A 21255-nucleotide genomic window follows, 5' to 3' on the forward strand; every position below is an offset into this window, starting at 1 on the left:
TCACTACCATCTAGTGTTGTACCACAGTCCTCCCTGTCATCAATCCCACATTTTGTAAAAAAAATAAATAAATAAATAAAAACATTTTAAAATGTATGTGATATGACATTTCCTGAGCTTATGAAAATGTATGATTTTTTTCACCACTTTTCTCATCAACCTCCTTATCATAATAATAATATTAACAATAATAATATTTTTTATGTGTGTGTTTTCTTATGGCCTAGCTCTGTTTTATTTATGATTGTTTAATAATATCAGTCAGCCTAAGGTTTTGTAGAGATGTTTAAAGTTGCTGTTTTTTTTGTTTTTTAAATAGTAGGTTGAAATTACTTGTTTGAAAATACAACAACAAAAATCCAATATTAATCCCAGCCGTTCATGATTATGGATATTATTTATGTTTAATAATGTTTTCTTAATACCTGAAAGTCAGTGCCTGTGTAATTTTTACCCCCCCTAGTGTGTTTTGGTGGATTTTGTATTTGCTCTAATGAAAACCGGCAGATTAAATTGCAACATTAAGCTTGCTTTCCTTCATGTTTTCTGGTTTCATGGAAATACTGTAGAAATACTTTAGAGATACTGTAGAGATACTGTAGAAATACTTTAGAGATACTGTAGAGATACTGTAGAAATACTGTAGAGATACTGTAGAGATACTGTAGAAATACTGTAGAGATACTGTAGAGATATTGAAACTTCAGAATCAGATCAGAATCAGATTTATTGGCCAAGTATACTTACATACACAAGGAATTTGACTTTGGTAGGTGTTAACTCTCTATACATTCAACAAATAGACATGTAGTAGTAACATACTGTACAATAGAGACAACAATATACATATAAGCACATATCAACATAATATACAAATATACAAATAAGACATAATATCAAGACAAGTACACATGGAGTGGGATGTAAAGTGCACTTGATAAGGTTTTTGCTTTAGCAATCATAAGCAGTATTCATGAAATATATTTATCGTATTGTGAGAAAGCCATTAATACGACAAATGCATGGCATGTACACCATATTCACACTAAGCGTTATGTGAGAATTATTTTGAGTGCATTTTAACAAAGGGGCCCACATGTGGATGTAAATAGTAGACTACTGTAAAATTGTTTACAAAACAGCCTCATGAAGGACTTTTCCTCAGTTAGATATTTAGTTTAATTTTATAGTTTTACCAACATGTACAATAGATGCTCAGCCGTGAATGCATGTTTTTTTTCATTCCTTTCAATTTCTCTTTTAATTCATAAAAGTTACAAGACATAATTGAATCTAACTTAGTTTACAAACACACACACACACACACACACACACACACACATAGTGCACAATTCAGCCAAGTGGAGCAGACAGCAGTGGTCCATAATGGGAGAGTGAGCGTTACATAAGAGCATTGCTGCATCTAAAAATAGAAATGCAGCAATGGTAAACAGGAGCCTAAACTGTTGACTCTAAGCTTTCAAAGGAACCTGAATGAAATTTAGATTAAAGCGCCATCTCGGACATAAATGGACCCGCTGATCCTAACCATGAGAGCCTTCAGGCAAGTACAGGGGGCCTGATGTCCACGTGTCACTGAGTGTGAATGAGGCGGATGAAGACTGAGAGTTGAAACTGTTACATTGTAACTTCTTACTTGTTACATCAAGTAAGAAGTTAAATTATGACTTTGACAAAACATATAAAAAAACCTGTTGTTTAATATATATATATGTATCAAAAGTATATGGACATATTTTAATCACACAACATGGTGCACTACAGATAGACATTCAGCACCACATGTTGATGGACAGCTCCTCATCATTGTCATTGTTTTTGAGAATGGACCTTGTTGATAAAGAGATGTGTAGTTGAGAGATTTACAACGGTATATATTGAGAACAACCTGTCTGTCATTGCATAAAAACACACACATACAAAAGGAAAACCACAGTCATAGAGCAATTGTACACCACAAAGGTACACACTGATTAAACGTTTGTTTCACAAACATGGCACTCCAAAATGCTGTGATGTTATTTATTAAAACTACACATGCAAAATCAATACAGACACATGATGGAAGATTTCACACTGTTTTTATTAATAAAAAAGCTGCTGCATGAAAATGGTTAACAGCATCATTAATATTGAAACATGCATAATCTACAAAGGTGAATATACCAGTAAACCCATTCAGTCTTTCTTAAGGTTAGGCTTTCTTTTTTTAAATCTATGTATGCACATTTTCAATTAGTCCATAGACATTATGACATATTTGAACAAGAAAAGAGAAAAGATATGACAAAATAAGACAAAATGAGATCAAATATAAAATTATGTTAAATTAATTATAACAAATAGGGAGACAAAAAAAAGCACACATGAAGAGAGGGAATAAAGTGTAAGGTAAAAGGTAACACACAGACAGACACACACACACACACACACGCACACACATACACACACACACACACACACACACACACACACACACACACACACACACACACACACACACACAATCTGAAGATCATAACAAGGATGCCCATTGACTCCATGCATGTGCAACTTTCTCTCTGTCGTGTCTCTCTTTGTCATCTGTTGTTAAATTGAGAGAATGACCACAAATCAATTATTCAAGGGAAAATGGAGAGTTGAGCTAAATGGCATATTTAAAAGAGTTTTAAATGCTGATCAGTTTGCTTTTGGAGCCTAACCAGTTATGTGTACCTGGTTGTTTTCCAGTTCAAGATAGTTGAACATTTCCTTGACCCATAGACCGTGAGGAGAAATGGTCGCAGCTTTTTATGTCTGACTGATTAAATGGCTGCTCGGTGTACATCTGATAACTATACTGCTGTATTTTACAAATAATTTTTAAAACATTCTCTCTTTCTATTGCTCCTTCCCTCACACACACACACGCACACACACACACACACACATATATATATATATATATATACAGTATATACACACACAGACACACATCTGCAAAAGTAACACTATAACATGAATGGGCATTAATTCCCTATACACATCTTTCTCCGTGCATCTTGCCTTTTAAATAAAGAATGCGCTCATAGTCATAGATGTGATACATTACAGTGATATGTTGTCACAGCAGAAAAAATAAATAAAGGACAAAGTCAAAGAAAAACTAAGAGATGGCACATCCTACTGTAATACATTTAGAAAGGTTTCTTTCTTGTTCAATGTCCCGTCCCAAACACTTCCATCACATTACGTACAGGACATGATTTACACGACAAGGACAAATACAGGATGTCCCATAATATACAGTATATAATAATGACACATAAAATGTGAAAAAGAAAAACACACAAACACACACACAACTTCTTTAGTCCCTGGATCTGAACTCTTTACATTTATATATCATTTTAGTATTCCTAATATTTCTCTAAAGTAGGAATTATATTGGTCAAATATGTTTTAAAGACTTTTTAAATGTGGTTGTCTTTCACTGTAGCCATCACATTATCTTTCCACTATTTCTGTATTTTAATCAAGTTATTGTCACCAACCCCACACCTCACAAAACAGAGAACTACAGAAACACTGTAGTTCTGTCCTGACCAGTGTGTGTATTTATGTCAGTTTTGTGTAACTGTTAGTACTTCTCCGTCAAGCAGGTGAGCTGATTAAAAAAAAGCTGTCCTGGAGGGGAAATCACAGGACGAGGGAGGCTTTAACACATTTGCACTGTACCGAAGCAGGAGCTCCCTGTTTTGTGAGCAGCTAGACTTCTCTACTGGAGCTGAGGGGGGGGTTGGCTTATCGCTCATGGGCGTGAGACCTGAGACCACAGGACCCTAGGGTTGGAGCCCCTAAGCCAGATCTCCTGTATGAAGTGACTCTCATTAAAATATTTCACATTGCAAATTTTAAGGGATCAGTTATTGATGTCAGATTACAAAAGAAAGCACATTTGTAAAACCAAAGGAAAAGCTTAAACATTCACAAGGAAGAAATAATTTATCACCTTAGGGTTTTCTGAAGAATGTTCAGGTCTAGTGAACTATTTTAACTGAATACTTTACAACTGCGTGGAGATTTTGGTTGAACAACTGATTTTCACATGGCAGTCAAAGTCACTAAGCGTGCTGCCAGTGTTCGCACATTGAAGTATTATGAATGATTGATTTTCAACACAATGTGTGTGTAACACTTTCTCCTTGTTTTAGTGTGTGTAAATGGGTGAATGAGAGGCAGATTGTAAAGCGCTTTGTCTATAAATGCAGTCCATTTGCCATTTACAGTAGTACTGAGCCTTAATCGGACCAAATGCATTTCCTTATATGGCTGGTAACTATTGTGATTCAGGCTCATTCCTAACTTGCACAGTGCTGTGTCAGCGCTGGAGAAACGTCTGGATGCACGAGTTGACATTCTGGGATAGGGGAAAAAAACATTCCGGCTTGTTTGAATTTCTTTAAACCAATCGCAATCGCCTTGGGCGGCGCTAAGCTCCAGATGCAGCGACAGTGCCCTTGCAAAATAGATACCGGAGATAGCGGGGAGGAGAATGCCTGCAGAAATATGCAGCCAATGGCAGTCTTTATCCTAACAGTCTACATCCGGTGAGTCAGACTGAGCTGGCAATAATAAGTAGACGCCCTTTGTTTATTGCAGATAATACTGCTAAAGCAAGTCTAATAGCCTACTCTTTTTGTTTGTTTTTTTAAAGTAAAGGATGTGTAGACAAAATGAATTTCCATTCTTGTAATATGTGGTGATCAAAAAGAAGAAGAAGAAGAAGAAGAAGAAGAAGAAGAAGAGGATAAAGAACAAGACAATTTTAAATATAATACAATCTTAGGGTGACACAGATAAATGTCCATCCATGCTGCCTGAGCATTTTAACAGAAGTTGTTGCTGAAAACGATGAAAAACTATTGTTAACTTCTCTTTTACAGTTTTCCCCACTCACTCGGTGGATTCATCCTGCGGCCCCCACTTTAGTTTTGGTCAGTGCTCCCGTCTCCCGGCGTAGCGTGTGTGATGTGTAGACGGCCTGTGAGTTCAAATAGCCATAAACAAAAACAACAAAGACAATATGAGAAAGCAGAAGCACATATATACCTTCCGTATTACTTACAACTGTTCCTGTTCCAGAAGGAAAACTGATGTGACATCGGTACACATTACATTGTGAGTTGAATGGGAAAACGTACCACAAAATGAAGAAGACACTCAAAACATTGAGAACATCCATATATACAGTACAGTAGTATGCTGTGAATGTAATAAAATAGGAATTCTTATGCTTTTGAATTTGCATTGACTGTTGATTAGGTTCACAAAAGCATACAGAGGTGGATTTGAAAAAGCCAAATATTTAAATTACAAGAAAATTTGAAAAACATGTAAGTGCACCTGGGTGGTGATGGCGCAGTGGATATGACACATGCCTTTGGTGTGGGAGATCTGGGTTCGATTCGCGCTGCAATACATCAACCAATGTGTCCCTGAGCAAGACACTTGACCCCTAGTTGCTCCAGAGGCGTGTTACCTCTGACATATGTAGCAATTGTAAGTCACTTTGGATAAAAGCGTCAGCTAAATGACATGGAATGTAATGTAATGTAATGCACCTCAGGTTCTGCAGACATCTATACAGAAACCCCCAAAATCCTGATTTAAGGTATATGTAAGTATCTTAAAAATGCTTGAATCTGTGACATTGTTGAGGAACTGCTTTGAATATAATGCCTTAATAACTATTTCTAATGAAAGCAAAAAAAATCCCCACAGCTGATTCATCTTCTTCTCTGTGACAGCTGTCAGTCTACGTCCCAGATGTTTAGTCAGCAGAAATCTAAGAATCAAAACAACACGTTGCTAAAATAAAAGCCTCCCTGTAGAACGCTGCATTTTCATCTGCTCGTAAACAAGAAGCTATAACAAAATATATACATCACATAAGAAGGCATTACCAGGCATGTCACCAGGCATGTCCAGAGAGCAAATTACGATGAAGATGATGTCATTCTGATGCAAAATAATGAATCAATAAAAAAAAAACTATTTTTGTTTATTCTAATAATGCATACATTCCTACTGTGTTGTGAAAATCCTCCACATCTGTTCCTCTTATAAACATGTTCATGTATAGCACAACGGAAACCAACGTTGTGCATAATGGTGCATCACAAGTCTAACACCAAACAATCCAATGAACTGCTGAATGAGTGTACACTGCTGTGGGAGGTAGGAGATGGTGTAGTTTTTGAATTTGAATTTGTTTATTTTGCACAATAAAATCAAGGCAACAGTAACACAAGAAAATAAAAAAATATATATAAAAAAAGATTGTGCAGGTGAGATTAAGAAAACCCCTAGGGGGTATAGAAGGGATCTCACCTAAGGAAGAGACGAAGAAGAAGAAGAAATATATATAATGAGCAATTAAAATTACAATCACAAGTCCAAAAATCTACAAATTGTACACAAGTAGGCACTACATTTAAAAACAAAACAAGCATACGGTTGGCTACATAAAACAACAAAGGCATAAAATACAATTTACATGAACACAGATACAATGATGATGTGTGGACTCATGTGTGTATGTGTGAGTAGTTATGAGAGACAGGAAGGCCAAAACAAAAGCAGATATGAATAATTCAGATCAATACGGACAGTTAAGTTTGGTACATCAGACAGGTCCTAAGCCTCTCTTTATCATTTTTTGACTGAAGTTGACTGAAATACAGCGTTGATGTAACTGTTCCATAGCTGCTATGCGCCCCTGTATCTAATAGAGAATTGACAGATCCTGTACAGAACATTGGAGTGTGTTCAGGGGTGCAAGACAAAACACTCATTATTATTTTAGTATTTAGTATTTTAGGTATCACAGCTGGAGAGGATTCATATTGAAATCCATTTAAATGTGTAGCATCATGCTATTACAACTCATCACTGTGTGTGTGTGTGTGTGTGTGTGTGTGTGTGTGTGTGTGTGTGCGTGCGTGCGTGCGTGCGTGTGTGTTGAAAGCATGGGTCACACCAGACCCCCGTTGTTACAACAAGCCCACTGAGCCTGTCTTGACAGCAGCAGTGTGACTTCTCTGTCCCAACAACATGAACGACGTTCATATCCTCCACAAATGCTTTTTGGGGTAAGGGCTTCCCAGATTCATGTATGTACAGCAAGCCCAGACCGCAAAAAGATTCGTGACGGACAACGGCTACGGCTCCCAGATCCACATCCACTCCAGTCCACGACTCCTCGAGGGTCTTCATCCTCACAGTGTTGTGCATTATAGGGGCGTTTATATGCACAAACGGCTCGGTTATTTTGGTTGCTCATCCGCCGTAGATGTTGCTTACCAGAAGAAAAAAAACAACTACACCAACTGGATTGGCATTGCTTTTGCAGCAACACGCAGCCTTGTTATTAAAAAGAGCGGCGACGAGAAGAGGCGGCATCTCACTGCCGTTACAGACTTTAACACGCAGCAGAGGGATGGCCGCGGTCTCATTGGACAGGACGATTCGTCATCTACCAATAGCGATGCGAGGGAAAAGAGCACCTAAGCAGGAGGCCACAGCACCTGACAGTTTCATTACTCCCCTCCAACATTCACTATATGGACACCAATGCGACATGAAACTAAACAATAACCAATAACAGATGAGAAAATACACGAGACAACATCGTAATCTGATGTGTGGTTTCCTATGTGTGGATCCTTTTTACATTGAAAAAAAAAAAAAATAAATAAAAAAAATAGTTGAAAACGACCAGTGCCTCCAGTTTCATTAATAGTAAAGTTTCCTTTATTTGCAAAGGGTTAATTTGGCTCCAAACCTCCAGCTGCCGTAGCAGGGGCCCCACCCTCGCTCCGTTTCCATTGGGCCGTCCAGCCTTTCATTCGTGGACGAGTCTCCCAGCCGGTCACGATTTCCCCCCATCTGTCTCGAGCGCACCGGAGCCAGACGCCACTGACGCAGCACGCGCCCTTACTCACTTTTAGCAGTCACGACTCGAGACTCATCGTGCACAAAAGAAGAAAGAAAGAAGAAAAAACTGCAACGAAGGATCGGATCGTAAAGGTAGCGCTGTGTGTGAGGCGGCGAGCTGCTTGGGATTCTCGCCCTTCACCTTCTTCATTAAATAAAAAAATCAACGAAATCTGAAGCGATGATGGAGCTTTACACGTTTAAAATGGCAAAAGATTGAAAGAGCAAAGCATCGAGAACAAGATATCGTAACAAAAGCTTTTATGTGAAACCTGGGGCATGGAACTTATCAGAAATGCCCACACTGGTTCTGTAAGGACGTTCCGCGTAAAAGAGCAAACAGTCTTAAAGCACTTCAGCACCACAGCCAGAGGACAGCTCCCCACTCACTCTAAAACCGCCTTCAGGATATAAATATAGCTATATTTTGGTCTAATAGAGTAGCTACAGTACACATTAGGATAACAATGCTTTTGTCAACTACAGCATACTGACAGGAGACACATCCACCCTATCTGAATCATAACCGAGGGTGATTCCCGTGCAGCTGCAAACACAAACTGGTTAGAGATCCCTGTGTAACAACAGCATAAATCCACACAAAACACTCAAACAATCGCATTTGCTACTGCCCTACGCCTCGCATTGGTGTGAATAAAACGCATACATAGATAGCAGAGCCGTAAGAAAGAAAAAAAAAAAAGAAAACAGGTGCGTGCAGCTAGAGGAAGGTTCACACAACTCACCGTTGTAGCAGCTGAGGCTCCTTTAAAAACAGGAAAAAGTGCCACTAAACCGGGACAAAAAGCCCCGTTCCTCCGTTAAACATGCTCTGGCTTTTCGCTTCTTCAAACTGTGCACACACTGTACTCTTGAATGGTGTGCCTTTCATAGGAGTGATGCCCCCTATCTATTTCTGGATCACGATCCAACCCCGTTTCTATTTTTAGCTCGCGCGTGATAAAAAAAAAAAAAAAAAAAAAAAGCTCGCAGAGGTTCCTTGGAGGAATTTCGAGCGTGCGTGCGGCGTTTGAGAACTGGCGCGAGCTCCCGCGTTTCTCCCTCCCTGCACGATCGAATGCGCGTGCACGGTAGCATCTCCCTAATAATGGTGCTGTGGAAAACTGCGCGCCCGGATTTCAACGGAGTCATGGAAGTGTGCAGATTTTTTTTTTTTTAAATTCATTTACGATTTGCTGCTGAAAGCATATTGGCTATACCCCCCCCCAGTAAAAAGATGCTCACTGGCTTTTGATATTTTTACTCGACCTGCTCTGTATTGAACCCCAAAAGAAATGGAAGAATAAAACAGACTTCTTTCTCCGGGGCTGGGGGGCTCTATTGACATCAGGTGGAGAATCTCCCACTTTGAAGGCGGAAGCAGGAGCCTCCGTTGTCTGTACGGTGGCCAAAAATACAGTGACGGTCCAATGAAATATCCGCTGAGAATGTAAAATAGCAGAGGATAGGCTAAAGAAGGCGGTGCCCCCTATCTCCTTTAAACTGGAAAGGCCATTGTTTGCTGGCTTGTAGTCAGGTGCCGTATTATAAATATAATGGCGAGTAGCCTCAATGATGAGATTCGCTGGCCATCAGACAAACCAACACCGAATGTCAGAGGAAGGCGTTTTTCATTTTATTCTTTTCCCTCAGACATAGCTGTGAAAGGTTGGGTTTTAGCCTCCAGCAGAGCCAAAAGTGGCCATCAAGTGTGATGATGCAGAGCTAAACACACAAAGGTGGAAGGCTGATTACAGGCTGCCGCGGTCTCCGTCCTGCAGACTCCCCCTGCGCAGGGCAGAATGCTGAAACGCGTAGTAACGGAGCGGCGCTTGGCCGACCGATGATGCTATTTTTAACTCCCATACTCAACATGCCTGGCGCTGCGGGTTTCTCTGCTCAGGGTAGCCTACTACTGTACGAGAGAGAGAGGCAACACAGCAGGACAGCTTCCAGGAGGACAAGCGGGCTGGATCTGCTCTGCCAGAACAAATACATAGGCAAGATATAATTTGATTATGTTTTCTTAATTTTTTTTTTTTTTTTATCAATGCATCTCTTCAGAATGATTCATTAAAGCTGCAACCTGTAGGATTTTCATGACATTACAATTGCAGGATTCAACTTGTTCATTCCATTTTCTATGTGTCTATGTGTAGGCTATGTATGTAATGAAGATTTGTATTGATCCATGGTGACATAAATTATTACATTTTTTTTTTCATTTTTCATTTTCATTTTTATCATAATAACTATTTAAATTTTGATAAATTCAAATATAATTAGTCTTTGAAATAAATAATCAAGCCTATTTATAATACATTATATGTACACCACACACATCCACACCAGTGAATACAACTACTACTACTACTACTACTACTACTACTACTACTAAAATAATAATCTTTATTTTTATAGCACAAAGTGTTGCGTAAAATGCAACACAAAGTGCTCAACATAAAAACAGACAATATAAATTATAATGCATGGTAAGACAATAAAAAACATCAAGTTAAAACAGCAGAAAAAGACAAGATGAAACAACCTTTGGCTCAAAACACTTCAGGAGAAAGCAATTATGAGAAGATGCGTCTTAAGACTTCATCTGAAAGACTCAACAGATTCAGAGCCTCTAAGACCCCTAAGACCGTATTGACGGAGGTTACCTTCCAGCTCCTGCACACAATTGATGACAGGTCTAAAGACAAAGAAATGAGGACATGGTTGCAAACAAGGTCAGCTGGTTAATGCAGTGTATGACTCTATTCTTACAGCTTTCAACCCCCCAAAAAAGTTATTCTCTGTGTAAATCAAAATACACACCAAAGTCTGAAACCGTCCTGAGAGCTGATCTGAGACCGAGAGGAGAAGGACCAGAGAGTGCTAGACTCAAGGTGTAGACTCAATTCACATGACTCAAATCATGAAATCTGATTGTTTCAGAGTCGTCCTGACAAAACAGAAAAAAAAGACGTAGAGCTTAGAACCAATGCCTCCTGATTTCACTTACATTTGAGCCTTTTGAAATTAAAGACGTGATACCCTCCACAAAAATCGGCAGGATTTCTTCATGATGTCTATCCATACAGGCACTTTGCAATTTCACTACTTCTTCTGTATTGCGACATGTCATCATCAGGGTTACCCATGCTTTATGGTTAAAGGTAAGGAAAACGTAGATAATACAAATTGTAGAAAGCATTTATTAGTTTTGTAAATGGCCTATATTTTGTTTACAGAATGGTTCAGGACTTGAAGTGCAAAGCCTGTAGGACTGATTAAGACTTGATAATTCTTGTTGTGATCAAAATTTATATAATTTTTGACTTGGAAGGCGAGTGTACATGTTTCAGTTTTAATTGTGACTTGCAACATTAATAACAAGGTTCAGTGTTGTATAACAGTAGGCTCCAACCAGCTCAAATTTACAAAAAGGTCAATATCCGCAACATGGCATCATGACTTCGCGTAAATATACACATCAACTCTCTTAAGCCAAGTGGCATGTTATCTGTACGCTTTTTCAGCTATCCGCGTGTATGTCTACGCTGTTTAGAGCGGGCGTACACATACACGCCACTTGTCGTGTTATCGCAAGAAGAAAGCTACGGGTGACTTTAGGAAAAGAAGAACTGGTTGGGTTTAGGAAAAGAAGAACGGGGTTGGCTTTAGTAAAAGAAGAAGGCGTGACGGTTGAGTTTAGGAAAAGTCATACACGGGAGACGTGATCCCCGGTCCTGTGTTTTACCCATCCTCCACCCGACCAACCTCCCTGCACTGATTTTCGCCCTTTCATACTACTCGCTACGGCGTAAAATTCACACGTAATCGCAAGGTAATGTTAGTCAGTGGAGGCCAAACGGCGTTGATAAACACGCTAAAAAGCAAGTATGCGTCTTTATAACACGCCAATAATGGCATACAAATTGGCCTGTCATTCATGCGCCACTTATTGAGATCAGTCTGATATCCACAATGTTTAACAGCAGCTCCACGGTACAGTTACTCTACACCTCTGCACATTGTGCTAATTATAGAAAAGTGTAAGGACAGATGTAAGCTGTGTTATCTCAACAGATTTACAAGAAGAAGAAAAAAAAGCTAATGAGAGGGGTCTATTCCACAGTGGAAATGCCTTCAGTAGAACTCCAGGTCTGTAAGTTCAGTGGCACAGCAGCATGCTGAGGGGGAGAGTGTGACGGCATTACACTGGAGCTGTCCACGGTACTAAAGCAACAGCGAAGCAGTCAACACAGTCAGGAGTGAGTTCAGATTAGACTGAAGATGAAGACAAGACTTTGGTGTTAATGGCAGCGAACACTATTTCCCCCACAGGCCCAATACATTTTTATTACACCGAACTGGAATTAAACAGCCAGTAAATCCCTTGAGGATACAGCCGAGCAAAAGATAATGCACGCTCAATGAACGTAGTGAACTAGTGCAGTATTTAGATGAATTGTTGCCAAAACATGAAGAGCAAATGGTGGAGAAATTGTTGCTGCCATACTAGCATTTTACTTCACGGTATGGTCTTCAGATCTTCTATGGTGTGTATATATATATGCAGACTTAGTACATGTTTACACATAAAATAAGAACTTACATATCAAATACCTGTACTGCCTACTTAACATGCTGCAAAAGCCAACTGCAATTTATGTAATACATTTTCTCCATTGACTTCTTGTTTTCCTGTTTTAATATATATTTCTTTATGTTCTGCTTATAATGTGTGATTATATTCTATTTTCCAGTTACTTATTTTTATTTGTTGAAGCAAGCAATAAACTGTAAATTTCTTCTGATATCTAGATAATTGACCATGTCTTACATATCCTGTCTCAGATACACTACTCACAAAAAGTCAGGGATATTTGGCTTTCGGGAGAAATTTCAGGATGAACCTAAAATCCACTATAACCTTTACAGGTGAACTTAATGTGACCTTCTCTAAACTTTTGAATGTGCATGTCCAACAGTGGAGAGACATATTAAGACATTAACATTTTTGTTGTGGTAGACCCACCACTGTTGTTGGCTTTTGTTTCAATACATTTTTTGAGATGAGGAAATCACCATTGCATGCTTCTACTTAAATGCCCTACTTTCATGATATAATACCACTGTACCTTGAACTTTTTACATTTTTCATAAATTTCACCCGAAAGCCAAATATCCCTAACTTTTTGTGAGTAGTGTATATGGTCCAGACATTCAGTCATTCTGTCCTTGTGTTGGAATCTTGTTCCACTCTTGGTGTCTGTGTCTTTAAAATATCCTTTCATTTCCTTTCATGTCCATGTAGGAAATTCACTATCATTATGTAATCTCTCGCAGCAACATCCATTCAGTGTTACTATATTCGGCAGCGCTGAGCCAAATATATCTACACACTGTGAGCTGCAATAACACATTCCTATGTGGAAATGGGCATCAAAAGTTTTTGAATCAGAACAAATGAGAACCTCAGAAACATCGCCCACTCATTCTGGTGTTCCTCACCCCTAAATGACTTTTCAGCATCTATTTAGCAGCAAGTGTGACTGGCCCATAAATCAACAGTTGCAAACAATGCTAAGAAAATAATGTTATTCATTTTAACACCCCAGAGTGTTGCACAAAAATAGATTATTTAACTATTACTAACGTGCAACTGCTAAGACTGCCAGATTGGTGCCACGCTCTATGCATAAGGATATTTGCTTTACCAGTGTCATGTAGTTCAACTACAACAGTGCAATATATGGATACTACAAGTTCATACAAATGTGGATATGGCCAGTTTGTCCAAATGAAAGTGTGTATTTAATCACTAATAAACATAGATGAGCATACTTTACTGCTAATTGATATCTGTATAAACATATGTATGCATTATTTAACCCTTGTGTTGTCCTCTGTCTGTTTTGTCCGTTCATAAAGCATAAAGTATAAATTATGACCCAATTTTGTGTTAGATCTTCTGAGCCAACTTCATTCCACTATAGTTGTACACTTATTTATGGAAAATGAACTTTTTGTCACTTTTATTTAACGCTTTTTTGAATTCATGGTCAATAAACCTCATTTATATTAAATTATACCTAATTTCTGATAAAAAAACAAACAACAGAAATTATGAATTATTTTGACTAATAGTTATGATCAGAAGAACGTATGTTGATGGGTAATCACAGCCTGTTTCGTGTATGGAACCATCAGTGGTATTTTTGGGCAATTTGGTTGACAGAAACCCACATTTTTGACATAGAAACTTTGAAAACGGGTCAAATTTGACCCGAGAACAACATGATGTACAAAGGTGCATGCAAGGTTTGTGTTACCAATGCAATAATACAATAAGCTGCCTCAGCTGCAGCAGACTTAACAACAGACTCCCAGTAAGTATACTATCACTCTGAATACACTCAATGGGAACAGAGCATCACACACACGCACACGCACGCACACACACACACACACACACACACACACACACACACACACACACACACACACACACACACACACACACACACACACACACGCCAATTCAATGCAGTGTCTCTATGGTGTGCCAACTCACATGCCTATTACATAACAGAGCTCCTACTCCCAGGCCTAACACCCCTGACAAATCCATGCACGCTTTGCTGCACATGAGCTATTTATATACTGCACCCAAGACAGGGCTGGTCAAAAATACCACTTCAGTCAATTATTTATTAAGAAACATTCCAAAACAGTGCGTGGAGTGTGTTCGGCTGCACAGGAATACACCAGGGGGCTAACAATAAATAATGTCCATTAGCAATGCAGCAGCCCGTTTGTCCTCAGTTGTACCGAATCTGAAAAGGAAGAGCGGGAAATGTGGAGCTGCAAATTTGCCCTCTCATGTGTTGTGCTTGTATTTATAGGAGTCTGTGCATCAGCTCCTCTGCAACCATCTTGTTCCTTTACAAGATTCTAAAAATAGCAGACTGCACTGTGCTTGGGCCATTTTTAGGTTTTGTAATTTAAAAGGGGAAAAAAGGCAGCAGGGGGGAAAAAGGGCTGCTTCACAAGAATGCTAAGTGGACGTACTTTTTTGTGGATGCACTGTTCCATCTTTGTTTTAAGATGCTCCACGGTGCATTAGCAACATTATATTCAAATAAGCAGCTTTGAACTGCCTGGTTTTAATTCACGTCTGCCATATTTACTGCTTTACACATTGTCTGAAAATAAAGTATTGTGTTTTGTTAAAGGGCTAAAAAAAACAAAAAAAAAACAGTTATGGTTGTCAAACTATGACGCTTCTTAAGTTTTTTGTTTCTGACTACAACTACGGATGGCAAAATAGCTGGTTAATTAAAACTGGGAAATGTTAGAAATGTTGGTGTTTTTATGTCCTCAGGTCAGAAAATAAAAGGAGAGACACACCTAAAACATGACTTTATGATTGGATTACTGCCATTTCCTGAATCCTGTAAATAGTTAATTCACATATCTGACACATATCACATCGAAAGAAAAATGCATCTACTCATCTGTTTTGAGTTGAAGCTAATTGTTTCCACACCTTCAAGTCAAACTCCTCAGGTTTCCCAAAAACAGTATAGATTAGGCCGGGGAGTAGATCTTTAATCATTTAAGCTATTTCAAAATGTTTCATGAACCCACCATCACAGTTGCTGGATTACTTTAGTAATGTGAACTCACTCCCCCTCACTGCAGTGCAACCTGACATTTTTTAAATCAGTTCTACCTTTTATATATATTTAGAATATACTGTATATACAGTATCTCACAAAAGTGAATACACCCCTCACATTTTAGTAAATATTTCATTATATATTTTAATGGGACAACACTGAAGAAATTACACTTTGCTACAATGTAAAGTATTAAGTGTACAGCTTGGATAACAGTGTAAATGTGCTGTCCCCTCAAAATAACTCAACACACAGCCATTAATGTCTAAACCGCTGGCAACAAAAGTGAGTACACCCCAATGTTAAATTCCCATAGAGGCAGGCAGATTTTTATTTTTAAAGGCCATTTATTTCATGGATCCAGGATACTATGCATCCTGATAAAGTTCCCTTGGCCTTTGGAATTAAAATATCCCCACATCATCGCATACCCTTCACCATACCTAGAGATTGGCATGGGGTACTTTCCATAAAATCATCTCTCAATGCAAATCAAACCAGTTATTAGGCTAACTGAAATAAAACCAGTGTACTCACTTTTGTTGCCAGCGGTTTAGACATTAATGGCTGTGTGTTGAGTTATTTTGAGGGGACAGCACATTTACACTGTTATACAAGCTGTACACTTAATACTTTACATTGTAGCAAAGTGTAATTTCTTCAGTGTTGTCCCATTAAAATATATAATGAAATATTTACTAAAATGTGAGGGGTGTACTCACTTGTGAGACACTGTACTTATATATGCAGTACTGTGCAAAAGTTTTAGGCAGGTATGAAAAAATGCTGTAAACTAAGAATGCTTTCAAAAATGGAAGTGTTAATAGTTTATTTTCATCAATTAACAAAATGCAGTGAATGAACAGAAGAGGAATCTAAATCAAATCAATATTTGGTGTGACCACCCTTTGCCTTCAAGACAGCATCAATTCTTCTAGGTACACTTGCACAAAGTTTCTGAAGGAACTCGGCAGGTAGGTTATTCCAAACATCTTGGAGAACCACAGATCTTCTGTGGATGTAGGCTTCCTCAAATCCTTCTGTCTCTTCATGTTATCCCAGACAAACTCCATGATGCTGAGATCAGGGCTCTGTGGGGGCCATGCCATCACTTCCAGGACTTCTTGTTCTTCTTTACGCTAAAGACAGTTCTTAATGACCTCGGGGTCGTCGTCCTGCTGCAGAATAAATTTGGGGCCAATCATACGCCTCCCTGATGGTATTGCGTGATGGATAAGTATCTGCCTGTATTTCTCAGCACTGAGGACACCATTAATCCTGACCAAAACTCCACTTGCAGAAATGCAGCCCAAAACTTGCAAGGAACCTCCACCATACTTCACTGTTGCCTGCAGACACTCATTATTGTACCGCTCTACAGCCCTTCGGCGAACAACCTGCCTTCTGCTACAGCCAAATATTTCAATTTCATTTGACTCATCAGTCCAGAGCACCTGCTGCCATTTTTCTGCACCCCAGTTCCTATGTTTTCGTGCATAGTTGAGTCGCTTGGCCTTGTTTCTATGTTGGAGGTATGGCTTTTTGGCTGTAACTCTTCCATGAAGACCACTTCTGGCCAGACTTCTCCGGACAATAGATGGGTGTACCTGGGTCCCACTGGTTTCTGCCAGTTCTGAGCTGATGGCACTGCTGGACATCTTCCGATTTCAAAGGGAAATAAGCTTGATGTGATTTTCATCTGCACTAAGTTTCCTTGGCCAACCACTGCGTCTACAATCCTCAACGTTGCCCATTTCTTTGTGGTTTTTCAAAAGAGCTTGAACAGCACATCTTGAAACACCAGTCTGTTTTGAAATATTAGTCTGGGAGAGACCTTGCTGATGCAGTATAACTACCTACATAGTATAATTGGTTGATCATACACCTGACTACAATCCTACAAAATCCCTGACTTTTTGCATGTACCTATAAGAATTGATGCTGGTTTGAAGGCAAAGGGTACTAACACCAAATATCGATGTGATTTAGATTTTTCTATCTCTTTGCATTTTGTAAATTGATAAAAATAAACAATCATTATTTATATTTTTGAAAGCATTCTTAGTTTACAGCATTTGTTCACACCTTTTGCACAGTACTATATACTTTTTTGTTGTTGTCAATTAACAGATTATGTGTCTATTAATACAATATGCATCACTTTCTGGGCAATATAGGATCCAAAGCTTGTATCAACTGGCTGAAGGATGTTACAATAGTGTATAGTAGTTGGTGACTGGTGAAAGGTAGAAAATCTATTCACAAAAAAAAGAAAGTGCATTATTTTGATTGCGGTATCGTTACAAATAGCATAAGTAAGACTGGACTGAAGATGCTCATCAATCTCCAAATTGATCTATAAAAGGCCAGAGTAGTGTGAATCTGAAATCTGCAACTCACTCATCTGATCAGCTATGTTCAAGATAAGCTGAATTTCAAAGCACAGCCCGTTTTGTGACCGAACGTTGCTGTATTTTACAGTAAATGATTAGAACGTAACTAAGAATACAGGTCTATGTCAGGTTATCATGAAAACCATTATAAGAGTGTAAACCGTATACTCTCCCTTTGATTAAAATAGTTTAAGCTGAATGTTTGGGTGATATGACTGAGCTACAGTTTTGGACATTTGAATCACGTATCAGTCATTACAGAGCTGATGACATGTGGCTGACATTTAACCCCATATACAATGCATTTTGGGTAATCCTACAGAAAGGGAGAGATTGTAGGAGTTGATAGGAGTGTGCCTAAACAAGGTTGACAGTGTCACCATTAGGCCAGTTTTAAAATGTTAACTGGTGGAAGGTTCCAGTCATGTTTATGACAGCAGTTCTCATTCAAGGATTTATTTAGTGTGGCTTGAAAGTATTACTGCTAAACTTCTATGCTTTAAGCTTCAACGAGTCCAAACACTTTTGTTTTTATTTCCCATAGGAGACAAAGAATTGACGCAGAGAAATGAACTAATGAAATCCACACACTGCCTTTAATACTGTAAATTAAATACAGATTCCACTTTTTTTTTTTTTTTTTTTTTTTTATTAATAGATGGTCAATGGCAAATCCTTTTCTGCCTTATGATTTCCATAAGTTAAGAAGCAAATGTTATAGCGTATTTCAGTTTCTCTCTTTTGTATTTAAATTACCTTGGAGCAAAATCAACGTTTGTAGGTCCCAGATAAACAGGAATGATAAAGAAAAAAAGTGCAAAAACTGAGAATTCCCATCCATTTTATGAAGCAGAAATATTGAGGGCATATAACGTTCAATTCAAACTCCTTTAACCTCTGAGTCGAGAGGCACGTTCCTGACCATCTCAGCAAAAGACTGTATAACATTCCTTTTCATTTAAAATGTCCAATCAGGTTACATTAAAACATGGCGCCATCTCCAGGCTGTATGGAGTATGTCATTATCCTGGAGAACCTCCTAGATGCCGCCTCCTCATACCAAAATGCCAAAATGTCTTAACGAAGGACAATGTGAGTTTTCTTCCAATTAGCAGCGGTTGAAATCAAAATATCGCCGAAGAATTCACTGGGATTTTCAGATTGTTCAATTGTAACCCCCACCCCCCTTCCATTTTTGCAAGTCAAGCAAATCTAGAAAAAGCGGAGTCTGACAATCCCAACTTCTTGATTGTTTGATAACAAGAGGTCCTGCATTTGACATACTGTAAGTAGTGGGGGAGGGGGGGCAAAATTATCTACAGTTGTACTTCTGTGACGTTTCAAACCTAATTCTTCGGGGAGTTAGAGCCCAGATTCTACGGGAAATTAATCTTGACACCTCACCTTTAACCACAAACGTTTCTTACACTTATTTTGTGCTACTTATCTGTGGTCTTCAGATGTGTGTGTGTGTGTGTGTGTGTGTGTGTTGGTTATCTAGTGTGTGCGTGATTGTGGGGTACTCCTTGTGATCAAACTGGTTGAGCGGTTCAGGGCTGACGGCGTTCCCTCTTGGTGAGCAGGTAACACTGAATGGTTCTTAGCCGATCTTTGGCAGGGGCGAACTCTGGCTGCAGCTTCAACGTAGACTCGTACCAGCGCATGGCTTTCTCAAACTCCTCCTGTCGCCGAGAAACACAACAACCACGTCACCATGAGGACACATGACTTGCGTCGCTGCTTGATAAATGCCTCGACTTGCTGAGCAGCAACAAATAATGATCAACACGATGAACAGTAACAGAAAAGTTTGACTGTAGCCATTACCATTGCTATATAGACGTTGGCGAGGGTAAAGTGGTTCACGACAAAGTGCGGGGCAATTTCTACCGCCATACGGGCGACTGTGAGAGCGTCCTCCCATAGCCGAGCGTTCTGGAAGATGTTGGCCAGGCTGATAAGGGGCACGTCCTGGTTCACAATTCAGGAGGGAGAAAAAAAAAAAAGAACAGAGATTATTTTCCTGTTTAATCCTTGTGTTGTCCTTGGGTCAAATTTGACCTATTTTCAAAGTTTTTTTTATATCAGATATATGGGTTTCTTCCATCCAAATTGCCCAAAAATAACACGGATGCATGGATGTAGGGCTGCACGATATTATGAAAATATCTAATTGCTATTATTTCGACTGATATTGCAATATGATTCACAATATTGGAGGGAATGATCATTTTTGTATCATTCTCATTTTTATTGAAAAAAAAATATATATATATATATATATATATATATATATATATATATATATATATATATAAAAATGACTGAAGTGTGATTTCTTTCGAGAATCTGTACCAAAAAAAGATTTTTTCTTTAGTCTGTAGGATACGATTTGTAGGCCGGGACATCTCTGCAGCAACACAGTACTTTATTTTAGAATGGTTTGACACATATTTTGCCTTTAACAAATATTGCACCCCCCTGTGATTTGGATATTGCACTAGTTCATATTGCGATTTCGATAAAATTTCGATTAATTGTGCAGCCCTACATGGACGTACGGTGTATGGAAGCCATACAACATTCTTCGCAGGTAAAATGATTGATTAATTCCATTGAATGTTGGGTGTTTTATTAAATTTTATAGCATTAAAAAAAAAAACTAAACTTTGACATAAACTGTGATCCACTCAACATCCTCTGATCTTAACTATTAGTTGAAATAATTGATAATTTGTGTGGGTTTTTTTTTTAAACATAAAAATGAAGGTAGAAAGTCATCTAAATTAGGTTCATTGACCATGAATTTAAAAAAAAGCGTTGGTCACAAAAACATTTTAAAAGAGTGTCAAAAGCGCCAACAAAAGTTCATTTTCAATTTTGACCCAGAAGGACGACAAGTTCACAGTCTACGCGAAGACAACACAACGGTTCAAACATCCCCTTTGTTGAGTAGAAGTACCCGGTGGGCTGGTGTTGGGAGCAGCTGATCTTTAACTTGCCTTCATGTGATGGGGGGCGTAGTTGAGGGCCTGTCGCAGGCAGTCGATGGCTCTCTTGCCTTGACCTTTCACCCTCCAGTACAGAGCGGCCATGCTGGATAATACCCACGATGTCTGATTCTGCAGTCGTGGATCAGGGAGGGGAGATAAATGTTCAATTTACACCTACAGTTATTTGGTTGT

At 38.8% G+C, this 21255-nt stretch overlaps 1 protein-coding gene and 2 long non-coding RNA genes across 4 annotated transcripts in view; 1 reads left to right on the forward strand and 2 right to left on the reverse strand.

Moving 5' to 3' along the window:
* Nucleotides 1-2086: 2086 nt before the first annotated feature.
* LOC116043443 lies at nucleotides 2087-9011 on the reverse strand. The gene is made up of 2 exons (XR_004103470.2): nucleotides 8745-9011; nucleotides 2087-5044 (listed from the first exon to the last, which is right to left on the reverse strand). It is a non-coding gene; the product is annotated as an uncharacterized LOC116043443 (long non-coding RNA).
* LOC118494753 lies at nucleotides 4283-5353 on the forward strand. The gene is made up of 2 exons (XR_004896926.1): nucleotides 4283-4610; nucleotides 4947-5353. It is a non-coding gene; the product is annotated as an uncharacterized LOC118494753 (long non-coding RNA).
* A 9630-nt stretch (nucleotides 9012-18641) lies between the features above and the next one.
* ttc17 (tetratricopeptide repeat domain 17) overlaps nucleotides 18642-21255 on the reverse strand; it is a 30243-nt gene continuing 27629 nt past the window's right edge. For both annotated transcript variants that reach the window (XM_031290103.2, XM_031290102.2), the window contains 3 exons: nucleotides 21073-21192; nucleotides 19898-20041; nucleotides 18642-19752 (listed from right to left, as the gene is read on the reverse strand). In XM_031290103.2, the coding sequence (XP_031145963.1) occupies nucleotides 19621-19752; nucleotides 19898-20041; nucleotides 21073-21192 (396 nt within the window). In that variant the 3' untranslated portion in view covers nucleotides 18642-19620. The remainder of the gene's footprint in view (nucleotides 19753-19897; nucleotides 20042-21072; nucleotides 21193-21255) is intronic.

This window comes from Sander lucioperca, chromosome 3, assembly GCF_008315115.2.
Source record: "Sander lucioperca isolate FBNREF2018 chromosome 3, SLUC_FBN_1.2, whole genome shotgun sequence".
Lineage (NCBI taxonomy): Eukaryota > Metazoa > Chordata > Actinopteri > Perciformes > Percidae > Sander > Sander lucioperca.